This window comes from Lepidochelys kempii, chromosome 4 (assembly GCF_965140285.1).
Source record: "Lepidochelys kempii isolate rLepKem1 chromosome 4, rLepKem1.hap1, whole genome shotgun sequence".
Lineage (NCBI taxonomy): Eukaryota > Metazoa > Chordata > Testudines > Cheloniidae > Lepidochelys > Lepidochelys kempii.
Window position 1 is genome coordinate 73,732,031 of NC_136383.1, and position 19,493 is coordinate 73,751,523.

The 19,493-nt window shown below is 39.3% G+C and overlaps 1 protein-coding gene across 7 annotated transcripts in view; it reads left to right on the forward strand.

Moving 5' to 3' along the window:
* WDR17 (WD repeat domain 17) overlaps positions 1-19,323 on the forward strand; it is a 121,355-nt gene extending 102,032 nt beyond the window's left edge. For 4 of the 7 annotated variants that reach the window (XM_073341675.2, XM_073341679.2, XM_073341677.2 and 1 more), the window contains 11 exons: positions 494-582; positions 3,245-3,344; positions 4,475-4,614; positions 7,952-7,972; positions 9,481-9,592; positions 10,677-10,818; positions 10,922-11,024; positions 15,754-15,855; positions 17,090-17,188; positions 17,410-17,593; positions 18,916-19,323. In XM_073341675.2, the coding sequence (XP_073197776.2) occupies positions 494-582; positions 3,245-3,344; positions 4,475-4,614; positions 7,952-7,972; positions 9,481-9,592; positions 10,677-10,818; positions 10,922-11,024; positions 15,754-15,855; positions 17,090-17,188; positions 17,410-17,593; positions 18,916-19,035 (1,212 nt within the window). In that variant the 3' untranslated portion in view covers positions 19,036-19,323. Of the gene's footprint in view, positions 1-493; positions 583-3,244; positions 3,345-4,474; positions 4,615-7,951; positions 7,973-9,453; positions 9,593-10,676; positions 10,819-10,921; positions 11,025-15,753; positions 15,856-17,089; positions 17,189-17,409; positions 17,594-18,915 lie in introns of those variants that run through there. The other 3 variants (XM_073341683.2, XM_078852511.1, XM_078852512.1) reach the window with 3 other exon arrangements.
* The last annotated feature ends 170 nt before the right edge of the window (positions 19,324-19,493 follow it).

Below are 19,493 nucleotides of genomic sequence, written 5' to 3' on the forward strand. Positions count from 1 at the left end.
ATTCAGCCGTGACTGTTTAGTGGCATATAGCTGCATTGCCCCAGGTGGAGTCCAGGAGGAATTGTCACTGAGTCCTGGGCTGCTCCTGTCTTACTCCAGGTGGGAAGTAATTTTCTGCAGCCCTGAATTTTCACAGGCATCCATCTCTGCTGGCAGGCATATTGAGGAGCAGAGCCACGACTCTGCTTATTCTTCATTCTTTCCATTTGCTTCTAGAAAAGGGAGTATCTGTCATGTAACCCCTGATCTCCACCATTTCCTTGGGCCTGAAATCTGGGAAGACCTACTTCAACTGCATTAGGGATGTGGGGGTATCTTGCTTCCTCTTATGCCCCTGCATGGCTGAGAAGGTCCTGGGAACAGAGTTGTTCTAAACTAGTTTATTAGTTAGAATATTTCCTTTACAGCCCTCAGGTTTCAAAAGGGATTCTTTGTCAAATTATCTGGTTGAAAAAGTATTTTATGGTTGATGGATTAATTTGTTGGTTTCTAGGCAGCTTGTGAGGGAAATATGCAAATCTTACAGCTTTCAGCATCAAATGGATCTTCAAATCCTGAAGGAAATTTGGAAGATTACAATGAGTGAGTCTATAGAGAAGTCACTTCTTTTTAAGTTTTTCAGTAAATTTTTTAGTGCAGAGTATAAAGCACAATTACTACACTGGAAGTCTTGGTACTTGGATTTGACACCAGTAGTGTGGAGTCTAGGAAACAGACATTTGTATGCTCCCATACTTAGTTAATGCAGAGTCTGCTAATAATTAACTGCTACTGCATTAACAGATCCCATCAGTGAATGTTAGCTCCTGGCTCCAAATAGATTTTTCCAGATAAATTAGGCTTGAAATGCTTCTTATGACTACTTTTTAGACTTATTTAATACCAACAGAACTGTCTTAATTTTCATGACACTTAAAACTTTACTAAAATATGTTTTAGTAAGTATCATCAGGTTAATGGCACATAACCCCTCCCCTGCTCCAGAAGGCAACACTGCATTTCACCAAAGAGGAATATGCCACATAGTGAACACTATTGGCCAAATTTTCAAATAGTGAAGGCTGACAAGCTGTCACAGGGTCCACTCACTGCTGGTGGTGCCTGCTCCTAGCCATTCTGGAGAATCAGCTCTTTCCAGGTTTAAGGCTCCCTTCTGCCTGCTCGCTGCATGCCCCGCCGCTACTCTTTCTCATGTGTGGGTGTGCTAGACCAAACTCCCTCCTCCCAAGGAGTGAACTGTGCACTACCCTCAATAGCCCCAGATAACCTCCATTCACTGGAAAGTGACTACAGACTACTTCCCTGCACTCCTCTCTGCTATCAGCCCCCTGGCTTTATAGAAGCCCTACCTGTTCCTGCACAGGTGAGCTTCCCCTAATTAGGGCTGTCCTTTCAGCCTTAATTCTCCCAGTCTGCCACCTAATAGGTGAATTGACCTATCTGGCCTCCATTAACCCCTACAGGGAGAGTGTCGGGTGGACTCCCCATCAAACGTGCCCACAATAAAACCCGTGAACATACCCGTGTTTGCACCTACACTGAAAAACATAAATCATGTAATATTTGCACAGCTGGGCATGTGCAAGTGCAAGCACGAGTATCTGCTTGTGCAGTTATCTGATTTTCATAGTCAGGCTTTTGAGCAAGCAGGTGGATGCTGAGGTAAATTTGAATGTACACAGTGAGTGACCTTCTGAAAATGTAGTGCTGTTGCTCCAGTTCTGAGGACAAATGGACAGACATGGATTGATGCGCACGTAGTAAAATCAGCATCCTGTAAATGCACAGGTGCTTATTCGAAGTAGCGCTTAGTATTTGTTAGAGCTCTCAAGCGATTGAAAAAATGAATTGTGATTAATCATATCATTCAAAATATTTATCACGATTAATCACGCTGTTAAACAATAATAGAATACCATTTGTTTAAATGTTTTTGGGTGTTTTCTACATTTTCAAATGTATTGATTTCAGTTACGACACAGAATACAAAGTGCATAGTGCTCACTTTATATTTATTTTTGGTTACAAGTATTTGCACTGTAAAAATGATAAACAAAGAAATAGTATTTTTCAATTCATTTAATACAAGTACAGTAGTGCCATCTCTTTTTCATAAAAGTTGAACTTACAAATGTGAAATTAATACAAAAAAAGAACTGCATTCAAAAATAAAACAATGTAAAACAGGAGACATACAGGTCTCCCCGAAGGAGTTCAGTCAAAAATTTAATTCACACATTATTTTTTTAACAAGCATCATCAGCATGGAAGCATGTCCTCTGGAATGGTGGCCAAATCGTGAAGGGACATATGATTGTTTAGCATATTTGGCACATAAATACCTTGCAATGCTGGCTACAAAAGTGCCATGCGAATGCCTGTTCTCACTTTCAGGTGACATTGTAAATGAGAAGCGGGCAGCATGATTTCCTGCAAATGTAAACAAACTTGTTTGTCTGGGCGGTTGGCTGAACAAGAAGTAGGACTGAGGTGGACTCACAGGCTCTAAAGTTTTACATTGTTTTGGTTTTGAGTACAATTATGTAACAAAAAAATCTATATTTGTAAGTTGCACTTTCACCATTAAGAGATTGCACTACAGTACTTGTATGAGGTGAATTGAAAAATACTATTTCTTTTGTTTCTCATTTTTACAGTGCAAATATTTGTAATAAAAAATAATATAAAGTGAGCACTGGACACTTTGTATTCTGTGTTGTAGTAGAGATCAATATATTTGAAAATGTAGAAAAACATCCAAAAATATTTAATACATTTCAATTGGTATTCTATTGTTTAATGATATATTGCGATTAACCGCAATTCATTTTTTGAGTTAATTGCGTGAGTTAACTGTGATTAATTGATAGCCCTAGGATCTGTATAACTTTAGGAGCCCTAATCATGGACCAGGACCGTGCTAGGTTCTGTACAAGCACAATACAAAAAGACGGTCTCAGCCCCAAGGAGCTTACAATATAATGGGACTAGACATTTGTGTTTCTAGTCCTCCACTTCGATGCAGTCAAAATTCAGGACCCAAAAAATAGCTTGGTCTGATTATGTTGCTGAAGTCTAGTGCTGTTGATACAATGAATAATCAGAATAGAGTGGGTCAGTAACTCCTCTGGTTTAGTTGTTAGTGTGCTCAACTGTATTCGGTTCCCTTACTTATAAAGATTGCAGGTGTTTTCGTTATTACCTTTAGAAGTGTTCTTGCAGAATTCCTGTTTTGTTGTTACAGACTTCTTCACAGGGTCAGTAAAGAATTGGCAGAGTGGTATTTCCAGGATGGCCGTGCGGTGCTTGCAGCTTGTTGCCATCTAGCTGTTGAGAATATTGAGGTAATATTTTTTCTTTATTCTGTACAAAGGAAAAGACCAATAATAGGTTATTTTTTATATTGCCAGCTGTAGCATATTTTCAAAAACAGACTACATTTATGTAATTTTTAAAATACATTATTTGCATTTAGTATGACTTTTTATTCATTCACATTGATAGATTGAAATCCTGGTTCCATGAAAGTCAATGACAAAACTCCCATTGACTTCAGTGGGGCCAGGATATCACTTTTAGGCAAAGAGAGAAATTATTTTATGTAATATTATATGAATAAATATAAGTTCTAAATATAGGGAAATAGAAATATTAGTGTTTACTGTTTGTGTTGAATAGGGATCTTATTGTGCTACATGAAAACACACAGGAAAATACAAGACTTGCACTCTAAATAGGCAAGACAGGCAAACAGTAATGTTAAAAATACATTTCTTGTTGGTTAATTTATTTTTTAATTCACCTTACTTCGAACCATCACTATCATCTCTCTCTCACTCGGTCCCAGTGCTCCACCATTACTGTCCCATTGTGTCCTTTTTCCACTCTGGCCTCCCCACAGAGATATATTGCAAAATAGTGGGTGATGAGGAGAGAAAGCAGACAATCAGTTGGTGGCTATGTTATAGCATAACTAGAAGTGTTTAAAAGTCTTGTGGCCTCTCCTATCCTCTGCAGTCCTTGCTGGCACCTTAGTTGCTCTTTACCCCAAGGAGAGGGTGGGATGAGGATGGGGAAGCTCCTACCTCCACTCTGAAGTCTCCTGGACTCAGGAGCAGGGGGGCAGCCTGGTTTCTCTCACCCCTGCAGTCTATGCTGGGAACTGAGAATCATAGATTCCATTGAAACAATATTCATTTATATTTGTTTTCTAGACTGTTTGACAGGACAAAGGATGATGTTAGAGTTTGGGCCAAAGGAAAGCAGTTCTGTTCGTAAAAAGATCACAGATATGTGGTAGACAATTATTGAGTCCTCTCAGAAGCAGAACTTTTAAGTTTTAGTTGATGTAATTAATGCATGTTTTGTCACTCTGTAGAAAGCACAATCTCACAAATGAATGTAACATGCTAGTCACAGTGAATCCTAAAAAGTGCTTGTGTCACTTACTGATATGATTTTCTTATTGAGCAAGCTTGCCATGGCAAACCTGATTCGTGGAAATGAACTGGAGTTGGCAGTCAGTGTGGGTACTGTCTTAGGAGAAAGTGCAGCGCAAGCAACACATTATGCTCTAGAGTTACTAGCAAGAAAATGTATGACAGTAACAACATGGTAAGAATTTCTTACTCCAAAGAAGATTTTTTTTTCTAACAAAACACAAAGTTGTTATAACTGACAGAAGTCCATAGGATGATATGAATAAAGCTATCATTTGGAATCCTCTGTAGTTCTATAAGACAGACGCAGACAGAAATGAGATACAAATTGAGATATCATTTAATATATACCAGGTCGAGATGGTGAAATCTGGAATATATAATGCAGAGAAATAGTATGCCAAATGAGATATAGGCCCTTATACTGAAGTCTTTATTCAGGCAAACTATTAAAGGCAGTTAGTGTTTTGCTTAAGCAAGAATAGCAGTATCAGACCTGTAATGCATAAAGAACCCAAATGTTCCTCAATTCCTCATTAATCTCAGAAAACAGACGCATGCGTACATATTGTAAATAAGTAAGCAGGTGCAGTGTTTCCTCAATGATTACCAAACTCTTAACTTGTATTTGAACAGGTAAAGCTCCTTCACTTGCCCCAAATCAAGTTTTTAAAACTAATTTAATAAAAGTGAATAAAAATAGTCACTTGGAGAAAGAAACTTAACAAAAGTCACTTGGAAGAAGTAAGGCCAAAAGTGATCCATAGGTGAAGAGTGAACAGCAGCTTAGATAAAAATTTGTGATGTGGTATTTAAAAGGATTGCAAGGCATAAACACCCAGGAGGGAGAGGGGTAATTTAATATGGCACTGCAAATATAGCTGGGAGAGTTGAGAAGTTATTAAGATCCCACAGAATTGCTGTTTGACTTTCTCCGGGAGAAGGAGGCCATGCCTTTGTGTCATCCAAGGAAATTTCACAAGGTCCTGTATTACAATGTCCTCCATGCACTGGTTTTGCTGTGGCAGGGTACAGTTTTGCCTTATCATTCTGTGATAGACAGCACAACATATAATGGGAGAAAAAGATGATGCCATATGCAGGATCAGCCTTAGGCATGGTTTTAGGACTTGTATTTTGTTTAGAGAAATAGGAATTAATGTGGGACAGTCAGTCTGTTTTTAAAAGGATCTAACAACTAAGTTTTTGTTTTGTTGTCAAAGTTGGTATTTGATCACGCAGTTAGAGATACACCAAGAGTAGCCTAGTTGACCTCCTTTCCACAGGAGAGTAGGTCTAGTTTAATCAAAGAAACCGTTGCAGGAACATTGATTGCATAAAATGATTGGTTTATGGCTCTTGTCTTTACAATGGTTTGGCATGTCAGCACAGCAAAAATTTTGACAAAACTGTTCTGGCATGTCCACATACAACACATCTTACAATAGTAGTTGAATCCCTGCATTCTAAGGGCATGTCTACACTTACCTCCGGAGCAATCGATCCAGCAGGGGTCGATTTATCGCATCTAGTGAAGATGCGATAAATTGACCGCTGAGCGCTCTCCTGTCGACTCTGGTGCTCCACCGGAGCCAGAGGCGCAGGCAGAGTCGACGGGGGAGTGTAAGCAGTTGACTTACCGCAGTGAAGACACCGCGGTAAGTAGATCTAAGTACGTCGACTTCAGCTATGTTATTCATGTAGCTGAAGTTGTGTAACTTTGATCGATCTTCCCCCCACCCTTAGAGTAGACCAGGCCTGAGATTCCTGATTATTCTTATTCTGTAGGACACACCATCATTTTGGGCACAGTTGCTTTTGTGTAACTTCTGAACAGGAAACACTGCAGATAGAATTAGGAAGATAGATGAAATGGTACAATTGTAACACTTTGTAACTTTCCCATGCACACTTAGGGGTTGTCTACACAAACAATTAGACTACTAAAAGCTGAGTCTCTGAATCTATTCTGCACTCGCCTGCTGAGGTCTAACTGTATGTACCCTGTTTCAGAGTAACAGCCGTGTTAGTCTGTATTCGCAAAAAGAAAAGGAGTACTTGTGGCACTTTAGAGACTAAGATTCACATTAGCAGTTCATTAGAGCACTTTGATCTAGTCTGCTTTGAAATGGGACTAGCTGAAAGCACTCTAACAAACTCTTAATGCATGTCAGCAGGGTTCACAGGAGCAGTTAGACCACAGAAGGGTAGCAGGGTAGATTCACACCCCATGTTGCCACATCTAATTGTTCATATAGACAAGCCCTTAGAAGAAACCATTGCATTGAGCTAAAGACCTCATCCCAGTTAATACAACCAACGCTTGTCAATATTACCGGGACAACAGTTGTGTATACATTATACAGTCTTTGTAAACTCAGTGTTCAGAATTACAGTTGTTGCACAAATTTTTAGACAGAGATTGCTGCAACACAGTTCACCACCCCTTTCAGATAGTACAAAATAGCAATAGTAAATACCTATGCTATACCTATATCTCATTATAGTGAGAAGCAGAAATCCTGGCTGCTCGAACATATATGGAACTCCCTTTACCATTAGAAATCTTTACTTTTCCATAACTCAGTCTAAATTTAGAAATACCCACTGTTCTTCTGAAGCACTCTTCTTTTGCTATAGTGCATTTCTCAGAATACTGGAAGATCCCTGATTAACTTATAATTCATAGATTCATAGATATTTAGGTCAGAAGGGACCATTATGGTCATCTAGTCTGACCTCCTGCACTACGCAGGCCACAGAATAGGTTATTGATGGAACATTTTACTATACATTCGTCCAGTGGTATTCTCTCAAAAACAAACACAAAATATATTGGGAAAATTATTTTGAATGTTTGATAATGTCAGCTTAGTTTTGGTTTGTGCCCATCACCTCCTACCACTCCTAAAATGGCACTTCTTTCCCGTAGATGAATCCTAATAATATTTATTTATTGAAAGCTTAACTCCTACTTCACTGGCCTCAGTTGCACTATTTTTGCTAGATCCTGAATTTCTTTTCAAGATTGGTTCTTGAAAAACATTTCAGGTAACACAGTTTTGGATGACAGAGACCTTTGTATTAAACAGTTGTTTTCAATGTATGGTCTCAACTGACTTCTACCAACTTTTTTAAAAACAGTTTTTCCCTGCTTAGGCCAGCACATGCCAGCAAAACTATGTTATGGAAATAGTTTTTAGGAACTGATCTTGAAAGCCATTTCAGGATTCCACAAAGATTGCATTCTGGGTATGGCTTCTGTATATCTTGGAAAATTAGCTGTTATATGTTGAATGACACAAGCTGATATTCCAAATAGCTTGTTGATTCAATTTTGCAGCGGGGGTTAGAATCAAGCCATTGGTGTAATTTGATGCTGCTGTTTCACAAAGCCAAATTTATCTGGTTGTTGGAATGGTTGTGCTGTTTGTTCAGTAATTTGTCCCCTATTTAGTAAACAAAAACTTTTTTTTTTTTTGCTCATTACTGTTTCAATATCTTCCTTTTAGCTTTCCATCTCTTGGATACAGGTACTTTGTTGTTTCTAAAGAGAGAGATTCTAAAAAATCCATTGAAGCGCTATGATTTTGGCATAGGCTAAAAATAATCTTAAAGTATAAGTTTCTTTGTTTTTTTCTAGTGTTGATAAAATATGTATATAAATGTTTTGTAAAACGGTAGATGGGTAGAAGTTGTTTGTAAAGCAACAATTCACTAACATTTTCAAGTGACCACATAACTCTGCAAGTGAAGAGTAAACACATTAGAAGAATAAAAATATAGGGATTTGTATCACTCTGTCTCTCTGTTTTTAACTGAATGTACATTTAGGGTCATATCTTAAAGGTATTAGAACTATTCTAAATCAGGTAGAGCTGGAAAATGAAAACGCACCCCTCAATGGAAGGGAGTGATAAGAAAATGGCAGAATAATGACTAGGACATGCCAGCTTCCCTGGCCCCATCAAAGTATATAGTGCGAAAATTCAACAAGAAGACATTGCACCCTATTTGAGGAGCATTTGAACCTAAATGGTCCTTTTCTCCAATATGAGTTAGAGTGCAGGGAATGAATGGCACCCTTGCTTCACCTCCAGGTGCATTATGCTCTTTGGCAGATGGTAACTGTCCTTATACAGACATATACTTGATACTCTGTGGAAATGTGTATGTGTGGAGAACGGCCTCAATCTGCATTTGCTTGAGGCTAAATTGTGCATTTCCCCATATTTCCCAAAGGTGTCACTCCTGTTTCAGTTCCTGTGTATTCGATTCTGGCCTAATTAATGAATATTTACAATTACTGGCAAAACAAATGTGGGGATCGTAGACTCAGGAACATCAGTCAGAGATAGCTCTGCTGATGAAGAGAGCTAAATTTTATGGCTAACAGCTCCTATTCCCTGGGTAACAAGTGAAGTGTTGTTCAGACCTGGAGGAGTGCCTATTTGGTGCTTGTATTGGTGCAAGGAACAGGCACAGAAAACTGGGGAAAGAGCAGGAGCCAGGATAAGGAAGTATTGGGCACATAAAATAACTATTTAAAAATTTTGCTGTGTTAATTATTTTATAAATAAATATTCCCTATAAGCTATTTTATGTAAGATGAAGTAAAAATAATAGAGGGTGTATTTTCAGCAGTGAGATTCTTGTAAACGGCAAATCCATGTGCACTGGGCTGAAAATGTGTCCCTGTTTCCTGTTTTAAAATCCCATCTTGTAATTACAAGACACTTTTCAGTGAGCTTTAGTGCTGACTAATGTTGATTTCATGAAGTTCTGGGAGCTTTGCACCTTACCAACTTCCTGGAGTTGAACTAGGGCAAAAAGAGGCAGTACTCTCTTTATAAGCCTCATGTATCACACTAATAATGTAGGCTTACTGGACAGATCACCCTTTTCCATTTCCCTAGCAACAACACATATTTCTTCAGTGTAAGAGGAAAGGCGAGTATAAAGAAAACAGTCCTACCTCTGACACTGCATCTCCACCATTACATGTCATTGAGAGTAACTGCCACATTTTCTGTTTGCACAGGGACTTGGCAGCAGATCTTCTCATGATGATTCCCAATAATGAACTGCAGTTAGTAAAGCTATGTGCCTTCTATCCTGGATCCACAGCAGAGATAAATGACCTACATGAAAAGGTACATTTAAGGGGCTTTTATTAATAAAAAAAACCCCTCATTTTACTATTCAAGTAAACGTTTGTATTGATTTGTTTCTTAATATGTAGATAAATTCATAACACTTAAGGACAAATTCATTCCTAGCATGAATTTGGCCCCAATAATATGTTGTATTATCATCTCTCATATCCATTTTTGTTCTGTTTAATCTGCATAATACTTTTACCATCAGTTTATGCACAATAAGAAATGTGTATTTGGTTTCTGGTATGCTATAAAGGCAATTTGATGTAGTGACCATCAGACTGGACTGGGACTCAGGAGACGTAGGTTCTATTCCCAGCTTTGCTGCTGGCCTGCTGGGTGACTGTGGGTAATTCACGTTCACTTCTCCGTGTCTCAGTTTCCACATTTATAAAATGAGAATAATGGGATTTTCCTTCTCTATTAAGCATTTGGAAATCTGCTGATGATTAGAGCTTGGTGGTGGCTGTTCTTATTATGTGTGCAGTAGCAGACTAAGGCCAACTCTATAAGAATCCGGATTCCCCCCAGTGCAGAATGTTTCCAATTGCTCATGGTCATAAGAGTCATCTGTAAATAGGGCTTATAGTCTCCTTGTCTCTGAAGTCATATTAAAGAATGCCTCCTTCCCCCACTACCCTGATCTCTGTGGTACTGCGTCTGGTGCCCACTGGCTCCTTTGCCTGTCAGACTTCCTCTGCAGCCTGGAAGAGTCTGCTTCCTCTGACTACTTTACTTTTGACTCAGACTACTCATCTAGTCACTTCTTAGACAAAAGGTTTGTCACAGAAAGACCTCACAAAGTTCTGAGACACTGAGGCTGACATTCACCAGGCATTTGGCATACTGACTCTACCAGTATGCATCCCTGTACACGGGATCAAAGTGTACTCTCCTAGTGGTGAGTTACATGTCCGTGAAAACAATCTTTATTACATTTAAATAAAGAGAATGATCTTTTCTTCATATCAGAGAAAATCTGTTTTTGTTATGCTTTATGGGAACTTCCATAGTTTCTTGAACCTTACCATGTTCAAACAAAACTATTTATTTCTTGTGTAAAACCTTTGTTTTCTAGTGTAATCTACCAGGTGTAGAAGAATGTATGCAGCTAGCAGAGACTGCTCAGGCAAATGGAGACATATTTGAAACCATAAAATACTATTTGTTAAGTACAGAACCAGAAGAAGCCCTTCCTGTTGGCATTCAGTATATTAAAGGTAGGCTTATGAATGGAAGAACCTGATCTCAATGTAGTCATTTGTTTGGCTTCTTTCTGCTTGGTATTTACCATTTTCATTTTTTGTTTGTATTTTTCAACAGAACAAATTAGTAGCTCAGATTGGACTTTGGATTCAGTGTGTCCCTTTCTTGATCTTCTAAGCTGTATACGCACTGAAAGATTAGTGCTGCATAAATGTAGTGAGTGAGTATGTTTCCCGTAATTATAAAACTGAAGCTTCCCTCTTTTTTAAAGATTACTCTTTCTCCTTGTTTACAGTCGTGTTCTGCTTCTTTCCTACAGCTAGCAATCACTTGGATATCTTTACAACATAGCTCTCAGCTTAGACACCTGAATAAAAATAACAAATACAACCATATGATCTAATCCATCAGCCTTAACATGGGCAAACTTCCTTTGAGCCAATGGGTGTTCTGCAAATGTTGGGACTGAAGGTTAGGTCCTAAATTCAGATTCAGGCCAACCTATCTGCATCTGTAGTAGCAGAGCAGGATCTTGAAGGGACAAATGCAAGATCTTCTCTGGTTGAGTTTCACTGAATTGACAAAGGTGTTGGGAGAACTTCAGGCCACAACCTGTGCATTCCCTATTTTGGGTAGTTATCGAGAAGGTTGTGGTGAGACCACTATCACAATATCTAGCTTCCTCAGAACTCATTGACACTCTAGTCAAAATGGGTATAAACCTAGGTTTAGTACACAGGCTGCACTTCTTGCATTTAATTTTCCCTTTGTGGTAACAATGATCAGGTATTCTTGCTAACTTCTAGATCTGTCAGCTGCCTTTAAAACTGCTGATCATGAAGTGTTGCTGACCCATCTTTGGTCTGAGGCAGGAATTGCTGGGGTGGAGATTGCTTTTTCTTGGCTGAGAAGACCCAAAGAGTTGTAATAGGCAATTATTTGTCAACTGTAAGGGCACTCTCTTGTTGGGTCCTGCAGGATTCCATCTTATTGCCCCTCTTGTATCAATGTGTATATTTGGTCTATTGAAGGAGTTAGTGAAGAGAAGCAGATGGTATTATTTTCAGGCTAATGACCTTAAAGTTTGTCTCCAACTCAAATGATCAAGCTGGAGCTGTTGAGACTAATGCAGGGTTCAGGTGAAATTGGGGAATGGATGAGAGCAAGCTGGCTGAGGCTCAATCCAGACAAGACAGTTGATGCTGGTAGGTTGAGAGAAACAACCCAAAGAGTTAGTGGAGATTTGATTTGCACCAAAGAGGTGGGTGTTCAGCTGCCATTGTTAAATAACTAGAGTCTGGCTAGACCAAAGATTGCATTTAGAAGTGACTGTCATGATCAAAAAGGTGTTTTACTATCTACGTCTGGCCAGATGAGTACGACATACTCTTTCAGATTCAGATATAGCTACTATCATTCATGCCTGTGTCACTGCAAGGTTAGACTATCCCAGTGCAGTCTGTGGGGGATACATCTTAAATTTAATAGGCAGCTGGAACTGGTGCAGAAGGTAGCTGTCTGGTTGATAACTAGACCATTCTGTAGAGAGCACGTGGCTCTGCAGATAGATTTTAAGGTGTTGGCTTGAACTTATAAAGCCTTAAATGGTCAGAGTGTAGCTGAGCACCTCTGTTTCCAGGATACACTGGCTTTGTCTGCACTACGCAGCTTTTAGCGACACAGCTGTGCTGTTAGAAGCTGAGCTGTTAAAAGGCGCGCACGCAGTGTAGCTGTTTTTTGTCAGCAAGAGAGAGCTTTCCTGCCAACACAAATCTTCCACCCCCAACGAGCGGCAGTAGCTTTGTTGGCAGGAGAGCGCTCTTGCCAACAAAGCGCTCTTCACGTTGGCGCTTTTCCTTGACAAAACTTTTGTCTTTTGGAGGGGAGGTGGGGGGGGAGGAGTGTTTTCTTAACACGTCTGAACGACAAAAGTTTTGTCATTCACTTGCCAGTGTAGACAAAGCCACTGTTGCAAGCAGGATCACCAGAGACACTGATGGTAAATCTGCGTAACAGAGAGAGCATTTTCCATAAGAGCCCCAGGGATCTGGTATGCCCTCCTGCTGCTGGTCTGAACTGCCTGGATTTAAGAACTTAAGGAGTACCCTGCAGTGCCTAACGCTCTGTCTACACTGCCAATTGAATGACAAAACTTTTGCCGTTCACAGGTGCTTAAAAAAGCCCCCATGAAAGACAAAAGTTGCAGCGGCAAGTGGCAGTGCAAACAGCTCGTTGTCGGCAGAAGCGCTCTCCTGTCAACACCGTGAACTCCGCTCCTAGGGGGTGGAAGTATTTTGTCAGCAAAGTGCTGACAAACAGTGTTTACACTGCCCAACTTTTAACGACATGGCCGTGTAGCTGTGTTGTGTAGACAAAGCCTAAATGTTTTGCCTGGTTTAGAGAATAAGGGAGTTTTATTATTGGTTATAAATATGATATAATGCATTCAGTTTGCCTAATTGACATTATCCTGCCTGACTGCATAAAATCAGAGGAGGCTTTTGTGGGGGGGAGCAAATAGGAAACAAAACAATGATAGAGAAAAGGCTCCTTCAGGGAATAACAGGGGAAGCTATTAATTGGGGAATGCCCCTGCATGCCTCCATCCAGGCTAACCAGGATTACATTTCCCAGACCTAACCCTACAATCAAAGGGAATACTAAACCTTTAAGAGTTTGTCTATGCTGCAGTCAGACACCCACAGCTGGCCTGTGGCAGCTAACTTGGGCTTGCAGGGCTCAGGCTGCAGGGCTATAAAATTGCAGCTTGTTGCAGGGCTATAAAATTGCAGCAAATTGTAGATGTTCAGGCTCAGACTGGACCATGGGGTCTGGGACCCTGCAACGGGGGAGGGACCCATTGTGACAGATTTTTGTTACCAATCTGCCTGAGGGCATCAGGTGATTAGGCTGAGGCCACAGGATTGTTGGGGGCGGGGGGGAAGATGACCGAGCACATTAAGCAACTGAGTTTTAAAGTTTTATTGATAAAATAATAAAATAACAGCGGAGAGTGATGGGTGCTCCCCACGTCACTTAGAGGAAGGAAGAAAGCGTTAGTGCCCCAACCCACTTTCATACTCACACCCTCACTACCCGAGGCTGGCCAGGCCTGGATGTAACGTTAGAAGAAGAGGGGGAAGGATGGACAGGAGTTCTGGCCTGTGCGCACAGGTTGTTTAGGGTTCGCTGCCAATCTTCAACTTGCTTCAGCTCTTAGGAGGGTTTTAAACCTTAGGATTTTTTGGGGCATTTTGGTTCAGGACTTTTGCTCCCCTGAGCTTTTCGTACCAGTCCGAGACAGCCTTTGGTGGCTTTTTTGGTTTTTTAAAAACATCCTAGCTTTAGGGACACTACATTAGTTTTATTTTTTGTTGGCCTTCACTGTTTTGCTTGGTTTTGCAGCCACTGCAGGTTTATGCAGTTGAATTTTTCTTTTTTTGTGGCTGGTTGGAGTTGGAATTTAGGCTCCCTCCCCGTCTTTCTTGGCAGGCCGCCGAGCGTTGGTTGTGTGCTGTGGCCTTGAGCTGGAGCCAGCGTTTTATTTTTGGACTGAGCTAGCCGAAGTGTTGAGTTAACTTGTTCTCTGCTCTCTTTCTCCTTCCCCCTTTGGCCTCTTGCAGCCTGCAAAAGAATCTTTCACTCCCCACTCACACCTTTGACCCTTCCCAAATTGCCCTACGATGCTTGCAACAGTGTTAGCAATATACAATGCTGATCTGCCTCCCCCAGGGGACCCCCTGGGGGGGTGGGGGCCCTTGGGGTGTGACACCACAGCCTGAACTGCAACCTGAGCCTGGACATCTACACTGCAATTTTATAGCCTTGCAGCCTGAGCCCTGTGAGCCCAAGTGAGCTGACCCAGGCGAGCCACTGGTGTTTTACTGTAGTGTAGACATAGTCTAAAACAGTGTTTCTCAACCTTTTTGATACCAGGGACCATCTTGCTGCCTTTCTAAACTGTGTCAGGGAGATTTTAGGGACTGGCGCCACTCCACAGACTGACTGGTCATTGAGCAACGCTGGTCTAAAAGACCCTGGTGGAACAAAGAAGGGGAGGTGTGAAATATCAAAGGCTGCCTGGTGGAGAGTCTCTGATAGAGGGAGACTCTGCAGCAAGCAGGCTGTTTCTCCTAACCCCAAGATTAATGAATTTATCAAAGCTTGTAAGGAAATGTTAAGAGTTAGGTAAGGGGAAATATACATATAGACCTTCGTTTTTACCCTTTGCTCTGCATAATCTGTACCTTTTGAGTGAATGAATATGTTATGATTTCTTTCGAAGAAGCTGTTTTTGTCACTTTTAGTGACTGCTGTTGCAGGCTCCTGGAGGTAAAGAGTTTACAGGTGCCAAACCCAGTTGACCCTGTCATATTAACACTCTTGAGAAAGAGATGTTGCAACCTAGAGATCCAGTTCCAAAGTGACTGGAACACTGGATTCCACCCTGGAGACGGGTGCAGGGGAGCCAGGCCTGTCAGGAAGGGATGCACCAAGAGGAACTAAAAGGGATCTAAAGTGCAACTTGCCCGGTAACCATGGCCCCTGCTTTTGAGGAGAGGACTGAAGTACTAACTAATATGTGAGGATGATACTGTTTGTATGTGGAGCTGCAGCCTACTGAAAGGAGTGAGCTGTCTGAAATTTTTACTTGAGTTTGTTATTTTAAACAACTGAAAATGCTCAGAGTCCATGTGTGGCGCCTTTTATTCTGAAGTATGAGAAAAAAATAAAAATCAATAAATGGAATCGGTGTTTAGCACATGAAATGTAGTTTACAGTTATCTGGTTTAGAACTTAAATGTAATCAACCAGGCAGCACACACATTCCCTACAGAAATACACAGATCAAGCAATATTTTAAATTATTTAGTAGAGTAATAGTCTGTTTAAAGTTTCTACAGATGATTGAAAAACTCTGATTACTTTTGATCCTTTTCTGTTTTTAGAGTTCGGAATGAGCTGCTGATATTGTCTGGTTACATTGGTGCTTTACTTGCTATTAGAAGACAGTATGCTAGCATTGTACCTGCACTTTATGAATACACAAGGTAATATTAATTATTTACCTACTTGCACTGCAGTAGCACCCAGAAGCCTTGGTCAGGATTATGGTACATAGTAAGAGAGCCCCTATCCCCAGAAGCTTATCAATCTAAAGTCCCATTCTTGCAATGAGCTCATGTGGATTTACTCCTGTGCTCACCCAGAGCTCTATTGGCTTCTTGCATCACACAGGCACAAGGGTCAGCCTGAAAGCAGAATTTGGGCCTCAGTCAAACTGTGTGAAAGAAAAGATTGTCCTGAAAGAAAAGATTGTTTTTATAAGTAGATAGATATTCTAGATCTTGTCCTTGCTTTATCATAAGTTATCAATTATACTTTGTAATTTTATTTGACTGAAATTGATTTGAGAAATAATAACAGGATGAGATATTCTCTTTTATAATAGAAACAAGAAGCTAAGGAAAAATAGGTAGGTAATAACCTATTTGTGGCAATTCAGACATCAAGCTCTGAGGCGTCCTGGGACTCACAGAAGCCATATAGGTTTCAGAAGAACAAGGACCATCTAAAGCTGTATTTCTTTAGCCTGACCCTGCAAGACCTATAAAATCCACCATAATCTGACCTCATAGCTTTTTATGCTCCAATCCAACAAAACACATAAGCACGAGATGTCCCAGTAAAGTCAAATGGCCCTGGATATATGCTTAAACATAAGTACATGCATGCTTGTAGAATCAGGGACTGAGTAAATTGAAAAGCTGTCCCTCTTTTCTTGCTCTGGTATATGTAAAATTAGGTCCAGTGTTAGTTTTCTGAAAATTCCTATGTCCACATGTACTCAGTCAAGACAAGGTTGTTTCAGATATTGTGGAAAATCACATTACTCTGACCCACTTAGCCGTCCAACATCCTCAGATATTGTATTTATCATTTCAGCATACATCAGTCAGTACCAAGACACACAATTCCTATAAGATTCAGTAAATGTCATTTTAAAAAAAGCATATACAGCCTTAAAATATAGGCCTCAAAGGAAAACTCTGCCATTAAATTAAGATAATTATATGTGAAAATATAAAAACTAATCATTCATAAATTTAACTCTAGTGGTATAGCAAAAATATCCAATTTTATGGTCAATTCAACATTTACTCAGACAGATTGATACTGCTAATTTCTAGTTTATTTTCCCTTCAATTCTAACAATGTATATTTTCTTGATTTAAATTTTTTCTGTAGGAAGATATCTTAATTCATTTTTATTTCTTTTTTTAGTCAGCTTTTAAAACGAAGGGAGGTATCTGTACCCCTGAAAATTGAACAGCTTTCTGAGGAACTAGATGCTTGGAGAGCTTGTACTCAGTTAGTCAACAAGTATGTGTGAAATGTAAAGTTATCATAATAGAAATTACTATGATTTAAATATGCTCATTGTAAATAAAATGTTTTATCCCATTTTTTCTTTGTAGAGTATGAATATGTCAATTTATATAAAAATTAAGATACTTCATTTTGAAATAATATTGTTTTTGTTCATCTTGAGGTATACTGCAAATGAAATGCATAGCTTAAAATGAAATATATTTTACTCACAGATCTACTGATGAATTGTCATATACCCTTCCATCCGAATCACAGAGAATGGTTTATTCAACATTGGTATCACGAATAAAAGAAGAACCTCTTAAAGGAATTATTGGACTGGATTACGTCACTGGGTCTAATCTTCCTAGTCACTCAGATGTTCACATCTCTTGTTTGACAGGGTTAAGGATACAGGTACCATTTTATGGAGCCTGAGTGCTTTTTTTGGAACACTTAATAAAATAACAATTACTTTAAAGAGTCAAACCAATTGTTTTCAAGTGAAGAGGTGGAATAAAAATTGAAAATTGTTGAGGCTTGCAGCATTCTCAAAAGAAAACCTCTGAGGAAGGGGAATATTGTTGGAATATTGCTCGAGTACCCTGCACTGGCAAAAGCTGCCATTTTGTCTTGAAGGACACTGTCTTAACTACAGTAGGCTATACAGAGAGAAAAGAAAAAATTCAGGAGGAAAAAATGTTTGAAATCCCCAATTGGAGCAGTCAAAAGTTTTTAGTCTGTATAAGGAATAGAAATTTCTCTTAGCACATGCTCTCTCATTTTTAATGTATGTGACCTATTGCCAACCTTACCGTGGTTTGACTTGAAAACAATTAAAGTTTTATTTTAGACTTCACACTGTCCTTAATGTGTTGTGTTATAATGTGCATTTCTAGAATGCCAACCACTATAGTACCCAGGAGCCATTACATGAATTAAAAACATACATCAGTGATCCTTCAGAGGACAGTTCTCGTCGTCTCCCCATAATTTAATAATATAACGGATACACTTTCAAACATGACAATCAGCTTTCAATTACATTTATCACATATACAGTGCTTTGTGATCAAAGTAGTTAACGTATTTTAATCCTCACTACATCCCTGTGAGGTACGTATCATTATTATTGCCATTTTTACAGATAGGGAAACAGAGACTCTCAATTCTGCCAGGCATGTTTCTCCAGACCATGCTGCAATTTGAAGACACTCTGGGCTTGTACACTCCAGCGCTTACTTTGGTATAACATAAGTCACTCAGGGGTGTGAAAAAGCTACCCCTCCCCCCCCGAGTGACAAGCTCTCCCACTGACATAGCTACTGCTGCTCAGAGAGGTGAAGTAATTATGACAACAGGAGAGTATACATACTCAATAGCCACACAGGAAGAATTCATTAATGATAAGATAGTTTGTAAATATGACAGAATTATTATTTTAAAATGTATCTAACTCAGGAATTTAGGAAATATGAAATTTGGGCTTGCAGATTTTTAGGACACATCTGTTTACCTGATAAGTATAGCATTATAAATTGAGTATGACAGTTTTAATCAGACTTGATTACAACAGGTATAACTTTTTAATGTGGCTGTAGCTATCACATAAATTAGCATTGTATTCTCGATTCATTTTCATATCAGATGAAGTAAAAATGTGCATTTGCTAGACTGCATCTCTTCTGGAAGTATGGGGACATGATGTGTATCTTTTTCCTCCCCTCGAACATTCACAGGGTCCAGTGTTTTTCCTTGAAGATGGAAAATCAGCTATTTCACTGAATGATGCTTTGATGTGGGCCAAAGTGAATCCCTTCTCACCATTAGGAACAGGAATACGACTCAACCCATTCTGATAAGACTTTTTCCTCTGTAGTGCTTAAAACAAGTAACATCCAGCAGGTTAACATTAATTTAACCTTGATTGTTGAAGGACAGAAAGATGGCAGTTGATTCTTCCTGAAGGACAGTTATTTGAATTTTGCAAAATGTAAGTGAGAAAATGAAAAATGGATTTTTATAAAGTTATATAATAATCCAAAGAAAAAATGTCCTTACATAATTGACAGCCATGGTTGTTGTTTTTTTTTAAGACAATAATACTGATGTCACACAACATAAAAATATTTCAGTAAATTTTGGTGAACAAAATTTGGTGAAAAAAGCAAGTAAAGAAATATCTGAACATTACCAAAATACTAGGGTAGCTGAAACTGAAATTCATAAGACATTTTTAATACATCAGTACGCATTTATTTATGCTTTTATGAATTGCCACTGAGATACAGCTGAGTTTCATACATTCTGTATTCCC